The following is a 24,244-nucleotide window of genomic DNA, read 5'->3' on the forward strand; positions in this document are numbered from 1 at the left end:
CATTATTATTTTATGTAACACTGAGAAAGAAAAAACGTTGCCAATATTAATTTTAAAATGTGATTACTGTCCAATACATCACTGACTTCAGAGGTACTCAAATATAAAAAGAATGAGTTCTCAAAATAGATGAAATACTGTAACATGTTGAGGAAAAAGATCAGACAGGTTTAGGGAAAGGCAGTTAAGTCAAGTTAAACCGCTTTCTTTCCTGCAGGACTGTTCAGGGCCTTTAGTATGTTGGTGTCTGTTATGAATCTATAAGAGGAGGCTGGAAAATACATGAGTTCTGGGCTTTGTTTTGAGGAATAGCTAATGCAGCAAATGGCTAGATTACTACTGTACTTGGATCACACCTTGAGACCCTCCATCCTGGAAATGATTTGTGCAAAAAGTGAGGGAGAGTGCCCCCTGCTGACACAGGGCCCTGGGACACAGACACTGAGCTGGCTTGAAGCAGGGTTCAGGAGGAGAGGAAGCAGCTCCTCCTCCCCCCTCCTTTATGTCTGCCCTTAGCCAGTCACACAGGGTCAGGTGCCTGGTGGATCAGCTACTGTTCTGAGCTCTCCCAAGCAAAACCAAAGGTGCTCTCCTGGGGGCAGCCCACAGCCACCTCCCCTCCCCTTCCTCTTCTCTCAGCTGGGAGCAGGCAGCCAAGCCTCTGCTACAGAACTCTGCTAACCCTGGAAGGGCTCCAGGGCTCCTAGATGCGGGTGACATTGACATCCAGGGCTGAGGAAAAGCAGGAGTGAACTATAAAAGTCTCTCTTTCCCAGCCAGAGACATGAAAACACACCCAGGGCACACCACAGTCCAGTCATTCTGATGGCCAGCATCTATCTCTTCAGTAGTTCTTAAAAAGCTAAACCGCCTGCAGTCCCAGCTGCTCGGGAGGCTGAGGCAGGATAGCTTGAGCCCAGGAGTTCGAGATTACAGTGCGCTATGATGACATCTGTGAATAGCCACTACACTCAGGCCTGGGCAACAGAGTGAGACCCCATTACTTAAAAAAAAAAAAAAGTTACATTGGTAGTAACCAACACCTAAAAAAAAAAAAAAAGGCTGGAGGTAGAGTAGGTTTTTAAATAGCCAAAGAAACATGGGAGACATAAATGCCAATGTGTGTGCATGCAGTAAACCCCACCCATGGCCACAGAGTAAACAGTACATGCCCGTCATCGTTGCTGGAATCTCATTCAGGACTTCTGAGGCCAGCGGCTTCCTGCTGAAGCCCGTCTGTTCCCACAAGCCGTGCACTTGCCCAGTTTTAAGATTGTCAGCTGTAACGGCCCCAGTGTTCCTGGCACCCATTTTATAGGCTGCACACAAGATACCCCCCCCCCAACACTGCTTTAAACAAGAGCTGCCAGAGCAGGGCAGAAACAGCAGGAGCACGGGAGGCCGCACTCACAGGGCGTGTACGCACAACCCTAGGAGAACACGGCTTCCTCATCATCTCCCCCAGGTAGCAGGTGAGCCCCACCCTATAGCACAGACTTAGGCTCACAGGGGGATTCCGGGGAGCGTGGCAAGATGGGATGGGCACAGCGCCCACCTCCACAAACTAGTAACTGCGGGTCAGCCCAGCAGAGGGGCTTCCACGGAGCAGGCCAGGCTGCACCTCCCGGCCTCCACTCTGCCAAGTGTGGGGGCTGATGCCACCCCACTGGGGATGGGGTACAGACAATCCTCGGGGAGCCCCCAACTCCCCGCTGCAGGGCATAAAGCCACAGGGTTGCAAAGTGAGAGGATGATTTTTTTTTTTCAATTCTACTTCCTCTATTTCTCTGCTTTGGAAGCCACCTTGATTCAGCATCTAGGCAATTTGTTCAAATAGGGACTGGAATCTCCCCGCTGAGTCCGAGACCCTCCTGGCCAGTAGGATGGCTACTTATCTGGGGTAGTGAAGGGAGGCCTTGGTGCCCTGATGGAGAGATTCTTTTAAAACAAACCCTTCATTTGTTCTGGAGCTCTTCATGTTCTGGACACATAAAAGCAACCCACACAGCATGTGCAAGACCTATAAACACCATACTTCCTGAAGTATCACAAGCCCATCAGGTTAAGGAGAACAGGTTGGCCCTGCCCAACCATGGCATCCACAGTGCCTGGCACGTGGTAGATGCTTAGAAATATGTTGGATGGATGGATGGATGGATGGGAGAACAAATGAATGTCAGAAGGATGATTTCACAGAACATTCAGGCCTCAGAGCTCAATCTCCAGATGACTTACCAGAACCATCGGGAATGGACCTTACAAATGTTGGCAACATCTTGATTGTGGCTGTTGGATTAAAATCCCGGGAGAGGCCATTCTTCATCTCCTGCTTGAAGCGACTCATGATGTCCATCAGCGTTTCATCAGAGAGCCGCATGGCATAGAGATACTTGTCAATCTGCGGGAGGGAGAAGAAGGAAGGAGAGTGAGGCTGAGGCCAAGGAGGGTCACATTGGCTTACGTCTGGCTGGGGGAGGGGGGAGGGGACAGGGCAAGTGAGGCACCGCCTGCCCGAGACAACCAGCTCCCGCAGGCAGGGAACACCGTGCTGGCACATCGCACAGTGGAAGGTCATTCAACTGCCATCGACCATGTCACCCAGAGCAGGCTTGCAATGCTCTGAGCCCTAGCTCCTCGCCTGTAAAGAGCCAGACACCTCCAAGGTCTTTTCCAACCTTTGAATATTCCACGGAAGCTGCTCTTCAGTCCCCAAGCACGTAGTGGAGGCAAGTTTCCCCAGTCTCCTAGGAACAGCTCAGCCTCCTTCCCTGTGTGACAGGTGGCTGGCTCATCCCCACTTGCATGGCAGTGCCACAGAGGCTAACAACTCCAGCCCCGAGGCTTAACAGCTGTGTGAAATTTCAGTTTCCTCAACTGAAAAACTGAGATGATAACTGGGACCTAACTTATAGGACACTGTAAAATCAGATGACATGGAGAAGCACTTAGAACACAGCAAGTGCTCAATAAACACCTGCTATTCTTGTTAACATGAGACAGTGGTGCTGGGAGGTTTCCTTAGACGTGACTTCTAGGAAGGTAGAAATGGTGGCCCAAGGGCTAGAGCCCTTCCCAGAACAAGGGGCAGCAGGTCCAGAGCACCGAGACCTTAACCCCAGTCTCAGAATGTCTGGAGATGGCCCCCTGGGCTCCTGCGCCCACACTTCCAATCAGACCACTCCCACTCTCCACCAGAACGGACCCAACCTGCTCCTCTTCCTGGGTTCCCCACTCTCCGCAAGCTTCCCAGGCCTCCTTTGTCACCGGCTGTCAATGGTTGTTCTTCCTTCATGGTATCTTCCTATTTATTCTCTCAAAAAGTATTTACTGAGCACCTACTCTGTGCCAGGCATGGGGCCAGACACCTGTCCTCAGGGTGCTGTCCTTGTGGAGTCCACCGCTTTCTGCCGCTCCTCAGTTAAGGGAGCCCTGGTGACCACGTGCCTGGATGGCTGATGCCTCGTCCACTGTGGCAGTTTTCCATCTCCACTCTCTCTCCCTTCCAACCCATCTTCTACACCACTGCCACACTGGCCTCCCAAAGCACAGGACTAGGCAATGCACTCCCCTGCTCAGCGCCTGGCAATGCCTCCCACCACCGAGGCACCTGCACCCCGCAGGTGTGGCTCCGCACGCTCTGAAACTCTGGCCACACCATCCTACCGCTCCTGGTAGGTGCCCTGGGCTTTCGTGCCTCTGCTATCACCTCTACCCGAAATACCCTTCCTTTTCTTTGCAGCTATCTAAATCTCACCTAACTGTCTAGGTTCAGATCAAATGTCACTTCCTCCTAATGATGTCCCAGTCCCTCAGGCTAGATATAATCTCCTCCCCTCAGCACTGACCCCCTGGCACGGGCCTGGCCTGGATCCCAGCTTTCTGTACTTGTCACCTCGACCTCCCCAGTGCTCTGCATGGAGCCTTGCACACAGAAGGCTCCCGGCGGATCAAGAGACGGATTTATGACCCGACAAGGCTGAAAAGATCTGCACACTGATTTGCTTCTGAGAATGGCATCTCGTGCCCACGTTTCAAGGTGGCGGGAAACGTCCTGACTCAAGGACACAGAGTCCTCAGTCCTAGGTCATTTCTGCATATTTTGGTCCCGGGCAGCCTTCTAGCTCTGGTCCCCATGCCTCGTGCTCCCCGCAGGCCCTGCCTGTCTCCTGCTTCATGGACAATCACACAGGCTAAACCACGCAGGGCCTGAAAGCCACGTGAACAAATCTAGGCTGGATCTCAAAGCATGGGAGAGCCTTGGGAAGGCTTTAATGGGAATACAATGATGGTGACATTTGTGTTTCTCAAAGACCAAGCTGTCTGCCGGGTGGAGAGTGGGGAAGCAGGCACAAGACCGCGCAGCACCAGCCATGTAGCTTCTCCCGCGTCCTCACACTACATCATGATCACCTGTTTATCAACACGTCCATCTCTGACACTGGGTGAGTTGCCCAGGGAAAGGAGACGTGTTGAATAGACCTTTGGAACTCACTCCGTTGCCTTGTACAAAGGAGGAATTCAAATAATGCCGGGTGCCGGAATACTTCGTATTGTGGTTCATGGTCTATCAAGTGCTTTCACATCCAGCATGTCATTCAACTTTTGAAACTGTCAGGGGGATGTTCTTAATACCCATTCTACAGATGCAGACACTGAGGCTGGTTAGCGCAAAGCCCACAGCCAGGGAAGTGAGGTCTAAGTCAAGTCTAAGGTTCCTCCGTACAATCATCCCCATCCCTTGGGGTGGGCTGGTCCCCCTACTCCATGGAGGGCAGACCCAAGTAGAGCCGTTAAGGTTTTCCAGCTGGACAGGAGAAGCTTCTAGAAAAGGCAGAGCTCTGTATAGCTCCACAGCCATCCTGCCTCCTAACTCAAGGTGCAGCTCTGATACAAGAATCCTAACTTTAGACAGCCGAGCCAAACCCAAATAGAGCCTAGAAGCTCAAATGGAAAAGTAAGTTGGGGATGTAGAAGACACCTGCCCCCCAAGCTGCTATGGAGGGGGCGCTTTCCTCCTCTCGTTCCAGCCCCTCTGGGAAGAGACACAGACACTGGGGCCAAAAGCAGGGTGCAAATACGGCACGACTGGAACCAAAACTGGGGCCTCCTGGACCTGTGTGAGTGAGGACGAGCAAAAGAAACCCCCTCTCTCCACTGTGCCTCAGTAGGTCAGGAGGGGCCATTGACACAGTGTACATCCTGGGCCCGGGGCTGGACTGGCCAGGGGAGAAGTCACCTCCCTATACCCACCACACTCCCCAGCCAGGCTGGCACCTGGTGCAGGACTCAGCAGACGCACACCCTAAGGACTGCGGAGACAGAGAAAAGCACATGTCAAGAGACACCTGCAGAAAACTTCCAGGGGCCCAGAGCACCCAGCACCTCACTGAGCTCCTTCAGACCGGCCCTGCCTGGCACCCAGCTGGGCTACCCCATCTACCAGGAAAGAGAGGCTGAGAATGGGCGGTGGAGGTTAGAGGGAGAGAGGGAGGAAGGGCACTGGGGAAGGAAGTCGCTCCTGCTCATTTGCTCCAGATCTCTGCAAGACACCCGGTAAGAAAGGCCAACTCTTGGTCTTCGGGGATTTGGCTGAAGCCTGTGGCCCTTTCAACTTTTCTGTGTCTGTCTGTCCTCTCCAGAGCATCTCCAGGTCTGTTCCTCACCCTCTTCCCCTCCCTCTCTGCACACACACACACACACACACACACACACACACTGCTCCCTTCTCTTAAGATGCTGCCTCCAAACCACCATTGCTCTATTGCTCTGGCCAAACGTTGGTCTCAAAGAATCCCTTCCCCACCCTACATTTTGGTGATGGGGGAGGGCACAGCACAGCTTATCTTCTTCTACTGCAAGCCTCGGCCTTTGGAATGTCTGTCATGAGACAGACGGAGGCCCAGAGGAGCCATAATAGGAACCAACGGGCCCTGAAATGCTCCCTCTCGAACTTGGTGCCTGACACAAGTATGTGGGACTCAGGTCAGGCTGGGAGGGAACTGGGGAGGGGCCAAGGCCCAGACACCAGGACACCAGACACCACAGCCAAGCAGGGTCCTGCAGACTCTTGCCTGAGACAGAAGAGGAAGCCCATCCAGCCTCCAGGGCCTCTGTCCATCAAGGCTGGGAGGGAGTAGCCCCCCTCCCGTAGGGGTGGAAGCCACATTGGCAGCACAGGGCAAGCACACTTGCTCAAAATACTATCCAAATACTCGTCCTTGACTGTCCTTCTGGTGGACCAAGGCGGCCATGATGCTCTCAGCAGCTCCCAAAGCTGGACCCCAGCGGAGGCAGGAGGATGTCATCAGCCGAGGGAACACAGCCTCGCCAAGCCCCCCTGGCCCAGAGCCCTCCAGCTGAGGAAGGAACCCAGTGGCCTGGCACTGGGTAAACTCACAAACCTTTCTTTCCATGCCCCGACCCCAGCCCCACCCCCTGCTCCAAACACAACACGCACAAAAAGCAAATTCAAGACTGGACATGCCCAAGTGAGCAGGCCATTCGTGGCAGCAGGCGCCAGTAACCACTGGTAACCAACCCAGGCACTTTCACCCCAGGTGGAAGGGGACACAGCCACGGAAAATTTCATTCCTTTTCTCGCACTCTCCAGTGAGGATTGAGACTGAGGCAGGGCAACAGGTGTGACTGAAGCTGCTGATACAGGCCTTTAAAACGAACTGTCCACGTGAGACACTGTTCACTTGCAAAGGAAATGGGAGGCGAGAAGGGTTAAGAAGGATGTCGGCTCAAGGGCTGGGCAGAGATTTCAACATCAGATTCACTTCCCTTTCCTAAGGAGACTGACTCAGAGAATAGGTCCTGCGTGCTTATCAATATTATTAATAACAGCTCACATTTGCAGAAGGCTTTGCTGTTCACACACGGGACTTTCACATACATTATCCCATTTGAACTTTGCAGAAAGAGATAAAATGAGCTCGCGGCTGCCAGGCGCCAGGCATGAAGCAGGTGCTTTAACGTGAGTTCCCTTTCTTCTTCTGCGACTACACCCCGGTGAGGCAGGCAGGAAGGACATCATTATCTCCATTTTCTAGGGGAGGAAACTGAGACCCATGACTCATGCAAGGCCATGGTTTATTAAGTGGCAGCTGGGTCCAGATTCTATGTCTTATAACCCTCTCATCTGGGGATTCTCCGTAAGCATTTCCACTCTTTCTCACATGCTGGGAAGAACACGGGGCTGTGGACAAAGAGAGCGGGCTTCAAATCCCACTTAATAGCAAGCAAGCGTCCAGTATCATTTCCTTCCCTCCCATCCCTGCCTAAGTGACATAATCATGTGTCCCCAACTCCTTTCACCTAAATACCTAAAAAATGCATCTACTAAAAATGCCACTGGTCCATTCTGTAGAAGAGAAAAGTAACGTTCGGCTGCAATATGCCTGAAAACATGGCAAATGGAAGATTTCAGCAAAATTCCTCTGAAGCATTCGCACTGTTTTATTTTTTTTAATAACAGTAACATATACTTATTGTAAAAAATATTCAAATATCACATAAATGCATAAAAGTAAAAAGTATGCGTTCTTCCCCCAGTCTCCCCAGAAATATCCCTGCTTTACGTTCTAGGATTGTTTTCCTACCTAAACAAGCACTTGCACATGTAGAGATTGGGGTTTTTATTTTGTTTTACAAAAATGGAATTATATAATACATGCTTTCTCCTTTGAAACCTTAACTCCACCCTCCTATTTCCTCTGGACACTGCCTCTAAGGCTGGAACTCACAGAGCCATACTTAAGATTTCCTCGGGATCCTGCCTGGATCTAAGACAGGGCACAGCCAGGGTAATGTAGACACCTGCATTTGACTTCTGGCTTTGTCATCCTGTGGGCATCTGGGTCTTTCCATCTGTCATGCGGGTGTGTTCATAGGACTTTGATCTATAAAGGCCTCTCTACTCTGCCCGGCACTTTCGCCCACTGGTCCTTACACATCCCCTCTCTGCAGAGACAGGGCAGGTATCATCACTTCCAACACCCTGAGGAAAAATCAGAGGCCAGGGAGGTCCCTCTACTGACCAAGGTGACCCGCTGGTTGGAGAGAGCACTGGGGTGGACCCCAAGCTCCCAATGCCTGGTCCCGTGCCCCTCCTCTCAGCCCAGGGGCAGCCCAGGCCAGAGGCTTCCTGGAGAGGGAGACATGGGGGTGTTCTGCACAGCTCCGGCACCCCAGAGCAGCAGGGCTCCTCTGCCTTGCAGAAAGCACGCCACGCCAGTGTGACTTCTAGGAGGCCTGGTCCCCACTCCAAGCTGTCTGCTCTACTCCTTCCTCTTTCACACAGTCCTGGGAAGGAAGTTCACAGCCATGGCAAGCGGAAGGCCCTGGCCCAACCAGACGCGCCACTGTGGTCTGTGCCAGCCCAGCACCTCCCAACTCCTCTTCCTGCCTGCTGTGGCAGCCCAGCCCCACCTCAGTGCTGCTGGTGACAGCCAGGGAAACCTAGTTTCTGTGCCAATCTCAGCAGTCAGCTCCTGGCACCCTCGAGCAGGGAGGAAGTTGGCCACAAGGGAAGACATCTTTGACCTGGTGGGGTCCCTAGAGCAAACACCAGCTCCCAGCACCCTCAGGCCACCTGGGGCCCTGACAGTAGCTCAACACCCCCAGAGGCCCTTCCTCACAGCACCACCAGGTTTTCTTGGCCTCTCGGCCCCTGCTCTTTCTTCCTCCCAAGGCCCCCTCCCTACTCACCTTCTCCAGAGCACATGCCATGATCCGCCCCGCCCCACACTGTCCACTCCTCTCCTCAGCATCCCCTCGGTCTCAGGTGCTCCCTACGTAGGAGTCAACTTGCACAGGTGACACGTCGTGGTGTGTCTTTCCCAGGTGCTGCAGGGACCCGCACATGGTCTGCACCAGCTAGATGGTGACTGTCAGGGGTGCAGGGGCCATGCCTTCAGGGCCCTTTGTGTGCCCGCAGCCCTCAGAGGTGCCACGTGGTGGCTCCGTGGCTGGGCTGGGTGGCTCCTCTGCTGGGCAGGAGGCCTCCAGTGACGCCTAGCCTGGGGAGGACTCAGATAAGGCCTGGAGACTCCTCTTCCCCAAATGGCCCAGCCCTTCTCCCCCCAGCACTCAGCTTCTCTCCGAGGTGCGGGGAGTTCCAGGCGTTTCTAACCTTCACCTTCCCGTCACAACAACTCCACTGCATGGCTGAGGCCCAGAGGGACACAAGGGGCCCTAAAGATAATCAGGATTCTCCCTCCCCTATTCAAGTTTCCCAGACACTGCTGAATCACCCGTGCGGCACATGAGGGACGGTGTCTGGAGCCCGTCCAGTACGGGGCTCCTCAGAACGGCCTGTGTGAGAGCATCCCTCGGGCACTGAAGCCCTCTCCTCGGTGCTTCCTCTCCCAGCCTGTCCCTCCAGGATCATATATCTCTCTCAGTGCTTCTCAACTGCTGGCTCTGTTTCAACGAGCACAGGCAAAACACCACAGACTGCTCATACAACCCTTTACTCACCACACATCAGGAGGAAAACGGGACCCCTGCTCTTGCTGAGGAGCCTGAGGTTGTAGGAACGAGAATGTGGATGGGGCCATGCTGGGCACTTCTAGCTGCCCTGATTCAAATCTGCACAATCTGCACGGTGTGCATTACTGACCCCATCTGACAGGAAAGACCTGGGACCATGTAGTTAAGCAAAATGCCCTAAGCAGCCAGCAACCAGAGCAGCACCAGCTATGACTCCAAACTCAGGATGCTCTCCCGTATTCCCCAGGCTCCTCTTGCTAGGAAGACTGGCATACGCCCTTGAGGTCATATCCAAGGTTCTCCTGGCGACCTTGCCACCCATGAACAGGAGCTTCCTGGCTGGTAAGAGTGACCAAGCCCTTGCCCAGGAAGAGAACAAAGCTGTCACTCCGAACTAGCTAAAAGTAAAGGAGGTTCCTGGTCCCTCAAGGGAAACAGAGCAGCCCTGGAATGCGGCGGGGCAGGAACAACAGGCTTAATTCTAAGCTTCCTGGTCGATGGCTTAGGAAGGGGCCAGCCTCCACTCCCAGTGTCCCCAGCACTTCCCGAAAACAGGGAAGACAGGATCTCAATGCAGACAGGTTTACTTTCACTGTGAGACAACCAGACCCTAATGCCGTGGCTGGCAGATGCTGCAGTGGTGGGAGTGGGTCGGGCTAGCAATTGAAAAACCTCAGGCTCGACCAATGGCCCTGCCTCCCGGGACCTTGAGCAAGTCATTTCCATCTCTGTGTTTCCATCAGTAAAATAGCAACAATGAATACTGCCCTCTCGCTCTCATATAGGGCAGACACAGAAACTCCATGGCACCCTGGATTCCTCAGAACAGGGGCATTTCAGAAACCCATGGTGGCACTTTCATCTGTCCATTTGGCCAGGGAACGTGGACATGCAGCTGACCCATGAGCTCTCACGCACAATTCAAGGCAAAGGCAGAACGGTACCCAGGCTCCCGCCCAGGACCAGGTCTGGTTGGCTGCCTGCCCTGTGCTATCCAGGAAGCTGCCATCCCCCACCTGGCTACTCAAGGTGCCTACAGGTGTGTTCTGGGTGAACAACAATGACAATACCTGGCATTTGTTCAGTTCTGTACACTTCCCAGGTGTCCACTCCCTAAATTGATAAGCAGGCAGAGAACAATGCAACAACCACTCACCCCATCTGACAGATAAAGAAACTGAGGCCCAGAGAACCTGATGGCCACCAAACAACACTGCTCAAGTTGGAGGGGTCCTTTAAGGATAGATAATGGATTCCAGCCTCCTAGGCTTACAGACGAGGAAACCGAGGCCCAAGGACACACAGGAACTCACAGCTTTAAAGGCAGAGTGCCTCTGGGGTCCAAACTTCCGAGCTGTAATTTCATTGTCTAGCATAGCACTGTCCCACAGGAAGATAATGTGAGACATTTTAAATTTTCTAGTAGCCACATTTAAAAAAGGGGTGAAATTAATTTTAATAATATATTTTATTGGCCGGGCACGGTGGCTCATGCCTGTAATCCTAGCACTCTGGGAGGCCAAGGTGGGAAGATTGCTTGAGGTCAGGAGTTCCAGACCAGCCTGAGCAAGAACAAAACCCCATCTCTACCAAAAATAGAAAAATTAGCCAGGTGTGCTAGCACACACCTGTCATCCTAGCTATTCCAGAGGCTGAGGCAGGAGGATCACTTAAGCCCAGGAGTTTGAGGTTGCTGTGAGCTAGGCTAACAACCACTGCACGCTACCCAGGGCAACAGAGCAAGACTGTCTCAAAAATTATGTATATATTTTTTCAACTTAACCTAATATATCCAAAATATTGTTGCAACATTCAATCACTGCTAAAAAATTATTAAATGAGCCATTTCATATTCTTTTTGTCACATGAAGTTTGTGAAAACCTGTGTGGATTTTACACTCAACAGCACATCTCAAATCAGACTTGCCACATTTCAAGTGCTCAGCAGGCACATGTGGCTGGTGGCTACTGTTCTACAGCACGGCTGTAGCATTCCAGACACCTGTGCGTTGCAGGAGCCTTGGGAGACGGTTTCTACAGGGAGGCAGCTGCAATGCAGAACACGGTGTAGGGGAAAAGAAGCACCTTTCCTTCCCATCTTAGGTTCATAGTTGAGGCCCCTATAACACAAGGCAGATTAGCAAGGGAAAAGCATACAAATCAATAAAAGTTTTACGTGACACCAGAGCCTTCAGAAGTAAATGAAGAATTCAAGAAACACGTAAATCTATGTGTTTTCTTAATACCAGGTTTGATGAAGAAGTAGGTAGTCGTGGAGAAGTATGACCGGACAAAGGGGGTGTGATCTAATGGTGATAAAACTGGGAGGAACTTAGCAAGTCTTGTTCAGATTCTTCTGTGACCCTGTGTCTTCAGAGATAAAGATACTCCTTTCTTCTGGGTACAGGGTGGGTACCTCTCGAATGAGGGTTTTATGATCTGCTTCAGGGGAGAAGGGTAAGGGAAAGATGAGAGAGACCTTCCTGTCTCTGCTGTTTTCTCAGATGCAAAGGTGCCATGTTTTAGGGTAGCATGTCCTGAGCCCCATCAATGGCTTTGGGAGTCTGAAGCCCCGCACCACATGGCTCTGGTTCTGCATGCACAGGGAGAGCTGTCCACTGGTGTCACGGAGGCCTGTGTGTCCCCCCAGCCCTACTGCTTCCTGGCCACCAAAATGGCATCAATTCCACTTTCTGGGTGTCACCTGCCTCATATGTAAGATGCAGGAGGAAGAAATACCTACATCCAAGCTTGCTGGATCGATTCAACTAAAGCAATCTTACTAAGAAATATTTTGTAAATGGAATAGAATTTGGCAAAGGTGAGGTGATTTCTCTATTACAACCATGACCTGGGTCTCCCATTCTGCTCACCCCATCTACCCAGACAGGTTCCTGGCAGGTACAGGGAGACATCAGAGAAATGAGGCTGGGTGAAGACAAATGCTATGTGTCATCAATCCATGAAATCAACAGTTGTGTACAGTATGGCAGGCAGAGGCTAGGAGTGGGCCTTACAAGGGAGCGGGGGGGGGGGGGGGGGGGGGGGGGGGGGGGGGTGTTCTTGCAGGTTAAACACTGCCCTCCCAGGGGGTCTTCTTTTAAATGCAAACAGGGGTGGGGGAGGAATACAAATGAAAATAGTACAGAGAGAGATTTGAAAAACAGGGCAAATTCCTAACATTGCAATATAAAGGATCTTATTGGACCAATTTCCTTTCCAAGTGGGAGGGGTTCATCAACTATGAGCAACTGGGGTAAGGGCCCCAAGCATGAGCAAGTGACCCGGTGTTGGGAGGAGCAAGAGATGGGAGTGGGGACCTGGAGGATCCCCACCCCACCATAGCCTTTCCCTCCTTGGATCTATTTCTCACAACTGCAAAACGAGAGAGTTGGGTATAGGGGTAGAAAGGACACGGGCCTCTGCGTCAGTGCTCCTGTCCCCACCACTCACAGCTGTGTGGTCACCAGCAAGCCACTTCACCATCTAGGGGCCTCAGTTTCCCCAATTCTAAATGGAAACAGCTTTCTCAAGGTGGTAAAAAGCAAGGGCTCTCCCAGGAATTCTACTCCTACATAGATACCCAAGAGATAAGAAAGCATAAGTCTACACAAAAATTTCATACACAGATGTTCATAACAGTATTCAGAACAGCCCAAAAGTGGAAACAAGCCAAATGTCCACTAACTGACAAACTGATACACAAAATGTGGTATATAGATGCAATGGAATAGTATTTGGGAATAAAAAGGAATGAAAAACTGACACATGCTACTGCATGGATGAACCTTGGAAATATTATGCCAAGTGAAAGAAGCCAGACACAAAAGGCCACACTTTGTATGATTCTACTTATATTAAATGTCCAGAAGAAGCAAATCTATGAAAAGAAACTAGATGAGTAGTTGCCAGGAGCTGGGTGGAGGGGCCCTGGGGAGGAACTGCTAATGGGTAGGATAGAGTTTCTCTGTGGGGTGATGAAAATGCTTCGGAATTAGGGGTGATGACTGCACAATTTTGTGAATGTTTTAGAAACCACTGAATTGTGCGCTCTAAATGGTGAGTTTCATAGTGGGTGAATTATAGCTCAATTTTTAAAAATAAATAAAAGCAGGAGTTCTGCCATCAGCCTTGATGGGTCAGAACGTTGGCTCTACCGTTCACTTCCGGAGCCTCAGGGTCTGCATCCAAAGGTGGAGATGGCGACATGCACTAGTCTCATTAGCCTCATAGGGGTTTCATGGGCATGAAACAAGCTAATGCTCATAATGCCATTAGCACAGCGCCTGGCAGTAAATGTGACAGGCATTCCACGTTGGCTTCAATTCGTATTATTACTCCTAACCATTAAATGAGACCCATGTTAAGAAAAAGAAAAGACAGGCACCTAGTAGGCATTGAATGCCCCCTTCCTCGTGAGGCGCCCTCAAGGTCTCAGCGTCTGTAATCAAGCATGTCTCAAGATGAACGTGAGCCGACATTTTCTGCTTCCCGCAGGGACAGCTCAGCTTCTGTTTGCAAAGGGCTGGGCTGCCGACTTCACGTTTCAGTTTTCCCTGCCGCAGGGGTACAGTCACTCTCTCCTTTTAGGGAGAACAGTCTGACAAGCCGCTGGTCGGAGTTTTCTCTGAACAGAGCTGGGCACGTTTAGGGGACTGATAAGCCTGCTCTGCCCGGTTCGGATCCACCCAGGAAGAGAGTGTGAGCGAGTGAAAGCACACAGGAGTGTTTTAATTCCTGGAAAAGTTTAACGGAGTCTTGGCTAGAGCACAAGGGCCCACAGTGAGCTTCCTCGCCACCCCCGGCCACCCCCGGCCACCCCCGGCCACCCCCGGCCACCCCCGGCCACCCCCGGTGCTGCGCAAGTGTTTCAGCAGCAGCAGTCAATGGAGCTGTCAACTTCACTCAGTGAGACTTTGTAGCAAGCGTTCTGTCTGATAAGGGAAATTAGGAAATGGGCTAATTTTAAACGGAGCTAGAATGCTTAGTGATGTGAATGGAAATGACTGAGGAAGGAAACAGACTCTAAAAATTATCTATTACAAATTTGTAAAGGTTTGATCACACCAAGGGTTGGTGTGGAACACCAGCGACCTGCACACACGTGTGAACCGGCATTCACAAAGGAAGAAATCTGGCAAAATCCATAAATGGGAAGATACACACACCCTTCCACCTAGCAATTCCAGCCCTAGGTACACAGCCTAGAGCCTAGAGAAACTTGCTCGTGTGCTGAAGGGTGGTCGCTGCACCATTGTTTGTCATTTGAAACATTAGAAACACTAAAGCCCATCACAAGAAGAATGGATAAATTGTGGATATTTAAACTATGTAAGAGCACATAGCAGTTTAAATTCATGAAACAGAGTTACACAGATCAACATGAAAACAAATCTCAAAATATAACGTTTAAGCTAAAAAAAACAGGTTGCAAAAGGATACATATAGTACAGCACCATTTATAAAAGTTTAAAACCATACAAAGCAAAACCACACATGGCTTGAATATATGCAGTATAGCACCATTTACAAAAGATTAAACCCACATAAAGCAATACTATATACTGTTTATAGACATATGCATATGTAATAAAAGCACAAAAACATGAACAGAAATGATAAACATCAAATCTAGGAGAGAAGTTGCCTCTGAGGGGGGAGAATTGGATCAGAGATGGCATAAAGAGGCTTCCACTGTGTTTGCAATGAAATCGTAATTAGGCCGGGGGCAGTGTCTCACGCCTGTAATCCTAGCACTTGGGATGCCAAGGAGGGTGGATCATTTGCGCTCAGGAGTTCGAGATCAGCCTGAGCAAGAGCGAGACCCCGTCTCTACTAAAAAAATAGAAAGAAATTAGCCGGACAACTAAAAATATATAGAAAAAATTAGCTGGGCATGGTGCCACATGCCTGTAGTCCCAGCTACTAGGGAGGCTGAGGCAGGAGGATTGCTTAAGCCCAGGAGTTTGAGGTTGCTGTGAGCTAGGCTGACGCCACGGCACTCTAGCCTGGGCAACAGAGTTAGACTCTGTCTCAAAAAAAAAAAAAAAAAAGAAATTGTAATTATGTCTGTAATTTCTCAAGCTAAGTAGTAGAAACAGAGGTGTTTGTTATGTTAACCTCAGTATTTTAATGTGCCTCGAATATTTCATAATAAAAAGTTAACTCTTATATTTATTGATTGGTGAGGGGAGAGAATTAAAATACAGGTTCCAGGGTAAACCATTAAAAACAAAAATGGATTTTTTTCCCCTAAAGGAAAGAAGCAGGGTGAGCAAGAAGAGCCCTCTGGATCCCATTCCTGATTGTCTTTCAACCTTGGGAAATTGCTTATCTCTTCTGGGTGAGCCTCCAATCCCTGTTTCTAAATGGGGAATAAAATCTCTTGCCTTCTGTCTGCAGACACAGGCAGGAGCAGAATGCCCTGGGGAGGGAGCTGCACTAGGAAGCACAGAATAATACTTCCTGCCCTGACAACCTGCCCAGGTTTTTGAAAGATCAAATGAAAGCATATATGCACTGTGTATAAAACATTTAGAATGTAATCTCAATTACATATATAATTGACACCTGATATGACACCAGTGAAGTGTCTCAGGATGCCCAGACACAACAAACCGTTAAAAGAGAAAGCAAAATCACATTTTGGTTACTATCCATTCGACTCCACCTTACAAAGTTTCTAAATATAATATCCCCATCTGTAGTATTTACCAGAAGTCAATGTCATTTCCAGAAATAAAAACCTATCAATCAGTAAAATTTTACCTATTTTTCTTTAAGATCAGATACAATAAACACAACCCAGTGTACATTAAGTGGCTTCATAAGATCTTGCTGTTAAGGTTTATTAGGCTGGAAGGCAGCGGGCAGCCGTCCTGCTACCCCAACCAGACTAATGTTCGCCATATCCCCAGGACTGGGGGTGGGGCAGCTTCCTGAAGCACTTAAGGGGCTAACATCTGGAGCTGGCTTTAAGCAGTTCCTAAGCTAGTGATTCCACCCAAGGTCTGACCACACCCCCCTGCATGTCCATGCCCTCACAGGAGTCTATGCTTTGCACATACTATAACAGCAAATAACTATTTATGCTCCACAAGAACAGGGACCATTTCTGCCTGGTTTATGGTTGCTGCCCCAGCCTAGAACAGTACTCTGTGCACAATAAAGGACTCAAGCACTTTTTAAAGAAATGATTGTGTTCTGGTGATCAGATTTGATTCTAAGGGCCCTCAAATCAATAAGCAGGTGTCAGCTGTCTGGCCACAGCTGATTCCTGGACTCAGAGGTGGATGACTGCCTCTCCTTATCCAATGTCTCCCCAGAGCCTCCTGCAGTATGCTCAGCCAACTCCAGTGGCTAATTCTATCCTCCAGGAATCCCTGACTGTAGACACACAGAGACGGTTCCGGTCATGCCAAATCAGTCTTTTTAGGGGAAAGCGGCCCATGCCTTCTCCGGAGAGCAGCAGGAGCGTGGGAGCAGTGTGCAGTGTGGCCAGATGTGGAAGCGCCTCATAGCCACCCCGGCTGCCCAGTTCATTCCTGCATGACATTACCAAATTATCCAACCAGATGAAGTGATGCGGCTTCTCCTGGGGAGAAACCCTAGGAACATCTAAGGTAGAGAGACAGGGATTATGCAAATAAAGATTGCCCAAGGAGCTCTCACTGAATATTTGTACAACACCAGAATCATGAGGTATGAGAGACATTTTTCATAGTTTTCTAACTCTCACCCCCCTTGAGCAATAAGAATGGGCATTTGGGGATTGTTTTGTTTTGTTTTGTTTTAATGCTTGCTTTTGCAGCTGAGACACATGGGCCCTGAGAAAATGGACCTTGAGCAGCCCTCTAATTGCTAAGGATACCCCTCCCCTGTCTTCCTGGGCCAAGTACTCAAGGACTCCTGGGTTTAGCCATTGGACAAATCACACCTGTTGGTTCACCTGCTAGTGGAAATTACTTAGCATTCTGGGGCTCCCACCCAGAGAAAATCCACTGGCGTGTTTGTGCACCATTCTGATAAGCCTGGAGGAAAGGAAAGGAAGTCCAGCCTTTCTTGGGAGGCCAAGTTCTGACTTTCCTGGACCCATCTTCCTTTTCTAAACAAACAGAGCACTAAGCAATCCTTCACCCTCCTCCAGGCTCCTAATGGCAAAAACGAGTGGAAGAAGCTGGCAAGATGAGAGGCATGTTAAAAGTTACTTAAAGGTCAAAAAACCCAGTCTCAAGCTGCAGAACTAGCAGATGTCTAGGATTCTAATGAATGGAATCCTTCACAAGCACACATGTGCCTCCTTTTCCTCCTAAAAGCACTAGAAGAGTGAAAGGAAAATACGTGTTTTGTGCTTAGCTCAGCCTAATACCAGGACACCCTGTTTACAGCACCTGTTAACCTATATTATGCAGATACAGACTGGACAATGGGGCTCCACACTGGGAAGCCGGACACTCCAACTGTTTCAACTCAGCATGTATTTTATAAGATTGAATTACTGATGTGCCTTTTAGGCAATGAGGAAACAAATGACACCCTTTAATGATCACTTTTGAAAACATCCCTATCTTCCCTCCTCCTGCCTCTGGGCCTGAGAGCAAGATGATGGATGAGGGATACCAGGTCTGTCTCCAGAGCCCCGAGGCTGCCTAGGGCTGGAGGGCTGAATCATCATGGCCGCCTATGCCGGGTGGGAGGGACATCCTCACTGGGTCCCCATCAGGTTGGGGGCAGTAGGGCCCAGCCCACAGGAGGAACGGGGAATCATGCACCCCCACTCAGCCTTCCCAGGGTGAGTGTTAGCTGGGAAAGGCTAGTCTCTAATAAGTACTGGGCCCCAGGAGAGCAGATGTGGTCCCCCAGCCTCTGCACACCCAGGAGTGGTGAAAGCTGACCAGGTCACTGGAGTTAAGTGTCCACTGTGTGCCTGTCCTCAGGTGGCCCAGGAAGATTCCTGGGGATCACACTCAAGAATGGCAGTGCCACACAACCAATCATGCAGGTTGAGGTGATCCTCTAGCAGGAATCCACCCACTCTCCCCATAGTAAGTGGCATAGGAAGTCCTGGTGAGATGCTAGCAAGCAGCTTGTTTTTAAGAATCTCTTTGACAAATAATATTATCTTGTTGAAGCTTTGGCCTCAAGACCCTCCTCCAGCAAGCTTCTGGGGCTAGAGGAGGAAAGGGATATCCAAGTCACCATCTCAGAATGAGAAGGGCTATAACTGAATGAGAAGTCACACACTCAGATACCTACAAGGGTCTGGTAGATAGAATGTGCATCGAAAGATGTGAATCAGGCCATCCTCAGTGGAAGAGGGTGACTTCCACTGAGTAGTGGAAGACTCTGGGGCCAACAGACACTGTGTGTCTGATAAAACAGTTGTCCCACTGAGTGCAGTCCAAACCTCAGTTCAACTTAGCGGCCACAGGCCACCGGCCAGTGAGCAGCCAGCAGTCACAGAGGTGGTGGTGGGTGTGGATGCTTAAGGTTTACAAGGTCATCCAGGCTCCCACCCTGCCTGCCCCACCTGCCCCACCTGCCCCACCTGACCCCCATAGCGGAATGCTCTCCAGCCATAGAGGATAGCATTTGCAGGAGGGCAGTAAACTCCTCTTGGCTTAAAGAGGCCTGTTCCAGCATGCCCGGCCATGCTGGAAGGACTGTCTCCCTGCTCCAACAGGAAGAACACCAGGGATGCACAACACCATTGAAGAAAACTCATGAAATGCACATGTTGGCATACACAGCTCCCGGAGGTTAGTAGCCAGAGGGAAGTTCCAAGGGTGTTCCACAGGAGTAAGTGTGTGAGTCCCATGGTTTAACAACCCAGAGTCATCACTTAAAGCCATGAAGGATGGTGTCAGATTTCCATGTCTCTCTCCTGACTACCTCACTCCTGGTCCCCACCCAGCACAGGATCCAGCATAGGAGAGTGTCCCCAGGGGCTTGGTCTTTCAGCACCTCCCTCACCCTCAGCTGATTTCAAGGAGGAGCTTCATTCAAGTTCCAGGGTAGAGGAGCTGGGAGACCTGGGTCCCCACCCTCGCTCTGCCTCTAACTTGCTGGGTGACCTTGATGAGGTCACTGCTCTCAGTAGGCCTGTGTCCTATGGTGCCAGATGAGAAAGTCGTCTTAGGTGGACAGGAAAAGAACAGAATATCCTGTGACTTGCAGGGCAGAAAATCAAGGCCAGTCACTTCTGCTTCTCACCTGTAGGCAGCTTTCCCTGTCTGAACTCCAAAGTCAGGTTGACTTTGTCGGTCCATCCCAGCTAACCCCAGCAACAACGTCACCACCCAGAGCCCGTGTCAGACCTGGCACTGATAAAACAGGCATCTTTCCCTACAGCTAGGCTGTTTCTTTAAAAATACGGTAGCCAAGGCTGGCAGAAGGGAGAGAGATATCTTTCAGATCCGCGGAGAGTATCTTACACTTGGCAGATGTTAAAGGCACCAGCACCTCAGGGGAGGAAGATGCGCCCAAGTGCAAGAACGCACACGCCACAAGCATACACAGAAAGGCCACTACACGACTCAAATGACCGAGTCTCTTATTGGAGCTCCCAGGCTGGCTGGAAATTACAGCTTAAGAGGAATAAAAAATTCCATTCAGACGTGCCGCTCCAGACGTGAGGCCTATGAGTAAAGTTTCCGGCGGCCTCCGCGCCCCTCCCCGTTCCGGGAAGCCGGGCCGGTCACCCTGTCCTCAGATTAAGGAGCAGCTGCAACAGCTGAGAGAGTCCAGGTGACAGCTTCTCCAGAGCACCCAACGTCCTCCGCCCGAGAACCCCAGATATGGGATGCCTGGCCTCCAGCCAGCACCCCCGCCTGCAGCTCGCTCACCTCCCCAGCATCGCCGTGATCACACCTCCGCCCACGGCGCTCGGACCCTCACGAACAGGCCCCGTGGACTGGCCCGCCGGCCCCCACCCGGCCACCTCCCCACAGGGCCCGGGGACCCACCTGACATCCACGGCCAGTTTCAAGGACACTGCAGCAAGCAGCCCAGATTCGAGGGTCTTCCGCCCTGCCATCCCCGCAACAAACACACACACACTGACAATGCCGGGGAGAATCCAAGGGCAAAAGCTTTCCCCGCGCCCGCAGTCCAACCAGATGCTGGCCTGGGCAAGGCCGGGCGCGGGAGGATGGAGGCGGCGGCGCTGGCGGCGGCGAGCGGATGCGGGAATGCAAGGCTGCGGCCAGGGCGCCGGCAGCGTTGCGGACGGGGGCTCACCTTTTTAACTTGGTCATCCTTCAGCTCGGTGAAGTAATAGGCCAGCAGCTGCGCGGCGATCATGCTGGCGGTCGGGGGTGCCGGGCGGCAGGCGTGGAGCCGGTGGATCTTCCGCAGCCGGGGCGAGAAGTGGTCCTTTGGAGGCTGCTCGGCGACTCCTCCTCCTCCTCCTCCTCCCGCGGCTCCTCCCCCTCGGCCCGGGGCGTGGCGGCGGCTCGCGCGCTCCCAGTCTCCGCGCTCCCGTCCCAGGGAGGGTGACAGCCGCCAGCCGGCCCACCTCCTCCGCGCCCATTGGCTGCCGCGCGCCTCTGCAGCGCCGGGCGGTGGCGTCCGGGCAGGGGAAGGGGGGCGCGGCGGCTGCTCCCTCCCGCACCGGAAGGGGGGCGGGCGACGCTGCGAAATCCCCCGGGGTCCGGCATCACCCTGCACGTCCCCCACGTAGGGAACCGGCGCGGGGCGGGAAGTGCTCCCCGGCGCGCACCGTCACGCGTGGCGACGCCGTGCCCGGGAGGGTGGACAGGCGCCGGCGGGGAGGTACGGGGCGTGGGCCGGAGGTGCCGCCCGGCTCAGCGGGACAAGAGGCCCCGAAGGCTTGTTGCCGGATGGGGCAGCCAAGGGGGCGAGCGGGTGGGCCCCTTCTCGGAAATTAGGGCTCGCCCCTAGGAGTCCCGCGGATGGAGAGGCGCCAGGAGGGGGCTTCCGAAGTGGGCGTGGAAAGCGAGCGGAAGCGGGAGCCTGGAGGCTACGAAGTCCTTGCACCCAGGTCCCCGCGCTTGCCGGCTCTCGCGGGTCCAGTGCGGCGCCCCACCTGAGTCCTTAACCGCTAAAACCCATCAACCCATCCCGGCCCGACCAGCCTAATCTCCGGCTGGCGAATATTTATTACTAAACCCACATCGGCACTCTAGAGCGCCCGCCCCCTGTGTCAAAGGCTCCTGCGGCGGTCCCTGAGGGCGCACGCCCGCTGGGCGGGACTTGGACCGCAGGCCCAGGCCTGTCCCCATCCTGCGGGCCTCCAGCTAGCTCTTGGGCATCCAGGCCTACTGGGGCCTGGGGCACAGTTCAGGCACCTCTCCCAGATGCTATCTTTTTCACTTCCCCAAGGGAAGTTAGCTGGGGTTGGAGGGGGTGGCCAGGAGAGGAGGTGCGGAAATGGAGGTGTATATGCTGCTATAGGACAGATCACAGCTTTAGATTAATTGCTTCTGTGTGCCAGACGCCGCCAGGAGCTTTATTAGTGCCTTACAAGATAGCATGTAATGAGCCCAAAATGCAAAGAAGTGGTTACTATTCTGATTCAACAGGTAAGGAAATTGAAGCTCAGTGAGGCCTCAGTCTCGTTGGGCTTTATACAACCACGAAATTGTAGATCCAGGAGTAGAGCTTGAGTCTGTGTGTCTCCAAAGCCGATGCTCACCCAGTTGTATGTAGGCCCCCTGCCTAAATAGGCCACGTTCCTGGGACCAAGTCTGCACCATTTTGTGCGTTGAGATGGCCAGAGTCCAAACTCCCCAACCTCTACTCCAGCCGTGGGTCCTGGGAGCCCCTGGCCCTTGGCCAAGCCTAGCAAAGGTACAGTCAAATCAGGGAAGATGTGGCTTAGGTGCGGGACAGCCCTCCTCAGGACCCCCAGGGGCCTGACAGCTGCTGTTACCAAATAAAAGGCCCTTAGATGCAGTCCTGAGGCCAGAGCCCTCTGGACACCTTGCATCCCCACCCCTGCCTTATGGCCTGTGCAGAGGGGCATACCGAGCCACTTCTCTGAGCCTGTTTTCTCATCCCTAAGATACAGGTACTAATGCCCAGCCCTTGGTTGTTGTGAAATACTATAAATAAAATACTTGTACATAATATACACTTGGTAGGTACTGTCATAGAATTGATTGGGAAACTGATGGGGTTAAAGCTTCAGGGTCTTTCACATTCCCCCTTTTCTAGGCCCTGGGAGGGCCTAGCAATTTTCTATGTGTATATTTATATTTAGATTCTTTTCCAAAGACAGCCCCCCAAATTATTTAAGCTGCAAGCCCCACAAAACCTGAATCTGCCCCTGGATACTAATTATAAACCAAGAACAGAGAGATTTTCTCGCACACATCAAACACTTGCACTATCTCCATGGCTAAGAAGCGAAATTCTTAGCCATGAGAATGAGAACAAGATGGTTGTTCTCTAAACCCATTTGATGAATCCTGCCAATGTGATTCTGCCAAGCTTACAAAGCTGCAAGCTCCGTTTTGCTAAGTACTCTGTCTTGCACACCTAGCCAGGACCTGGCAAGCCCTGTGGGTGATCAGGAGCAGGAGTGTGGCCCTTAACCCAGCCCCCAGCCCCTGTTACAACTGCTGAGCTGAAGTCAAGGAGAAGCTGACTCCTAATAGCCAGGCCCGCTGAGCTGTTCTGTTTGCAGGAAGGAAGGCTGCCTCTCCTTTCTCTTCCCTGGCCTTTGAGACAGAAGCTTCTCAAGGTGACACATTCCTCCCCACCCCCTGAATGCAACCAGGCCCCAAGACCTATCAATATTTCCTGAGAAATATCTCTAGGTCTGACCCGCTGTTGCTTCTCAACCCACAGGCCTCATCTCCCCGTGCCAGAAATATTATAAGAGCCTTCTAGCTGTCCTCCCTGGTTCCTGGCTTCTGGCCATCCAAGTCATTCTTAGCTCCAGGCCACATTAATCCTGCTAAAAAGCAGCCTAATCATATCATGACCCTGCCCCAAATCCCTTCATGACCCCCTCCTTCCTGAGACAGCCAATTTAAACATCTTTGCCTGGTTCTGAGGCCTTCTGTAATCTGACTCCGCTCTTCCCTACTTATCTCTTCCTCCACCCCTGGCCACAGCAAGGCCATTTGCCACTGTCCTTGGCCCCACTAAGTCCGGAGTCCATTCCATGTGTGCCCTACTCATGTTCCCTTGCTTGTCCTGCCTTCTCCGCTCGCCTCCACTTGACCAAGTGTCCCCTCTCACCTCAGGCTGAGCTCACCCACCTTCTCAAAGCCTTCCCTGACAGCTACTCACCCCAGGCTCCCAGGTGTCAACGCTTCTGTAGGGCAAACTCAGACTGTGCTCAGAGTCCATCTAGCTATACACCAAGACTCTTCTTTCCAAACAAGGAACCTGAGACGAAGCAGGTGGGCCATCTTGCCCAGGGTCAGGTTGGGGTAGTTTGGAGCTGGGACTCAAACCCAGTTCTCATACCCAGTGTTCTGTCCATCCCACCCCACCCCCTCACGCTGCCTGGGCCTCAGATAAGTAACACTGAGTCATGACTGCCTGCCTGATATGGGTGACTGTCTTCTCGGGGGCTGGTCCTATCTGCCCCAATCAGACAGCTTCCTGACGCCAGAGCCCATGCTGCACTGCTGAGTCCCCTCGCCATCATACCAATGATCCCCACGTGCATTTTCTTATGATTTTGCTTCTTTTTACTGTTCCATTGCTCTTAGAGCCCAGCAAAGCACCCTTGATCATGACTCCCTGGACCCTCAAAGACACCTCAACCCACAGG

At 51.8% G+C, this 24,244-nt stretch overlaps 1 protein-coding gene across 4 annotated transcripts in view; it reads right to left on the bottom strand.

The window, feature by feature from the left end:
* The window catches only part of HK1 (hexokinase 1), a 72,519-nt gene extending 48,526 nt beyond the window's left edge, over positions 1-23,993 (bottom strand). For 2 of the 4 annotated variants that reach the window (XM_069460905.1, XM_069460902.1), the window contains exons 1-2: positions 20,734-20,897; positions 2,236-2,398 (exon numbers count right to left, since the gene is read on the bottom strand). In XM_069460905.1, coding sequence (XP_069317006.1) covers positions 2,236-2,398; positions 20,734-20,796 — 226 coding nt within the window. In that variant the 5' untranslated portion in view covers positions 20,797-20,897. Of the gene's footprint in view, positions 1-2,235; positions 2,399-20,733; positions 20,898-23,754 lie in introns of those variants that run through there. The other 2 variants (XM_069460903.1, XM_069460906.1) reach the window with 2 other exon arrangements.
* Between the last annotated feature and the right edge of the window lie 251 nt (positions 23,994-24,244).

Source organism: Eulemur rufifrons, chromosome 28, assembly GCF_041146395.1.
Source record: "Eulemur rufifrons isolate Redbay chromosome 28, OSU_ERuf_1, whole genome shotgun sequence".
NCBI classification, from domain to species: Eukaryota; Metazoa; Chordata; class Mammalia; order Primates; family Lemuridae; genus Eulemur; species Eulemur rufifrons.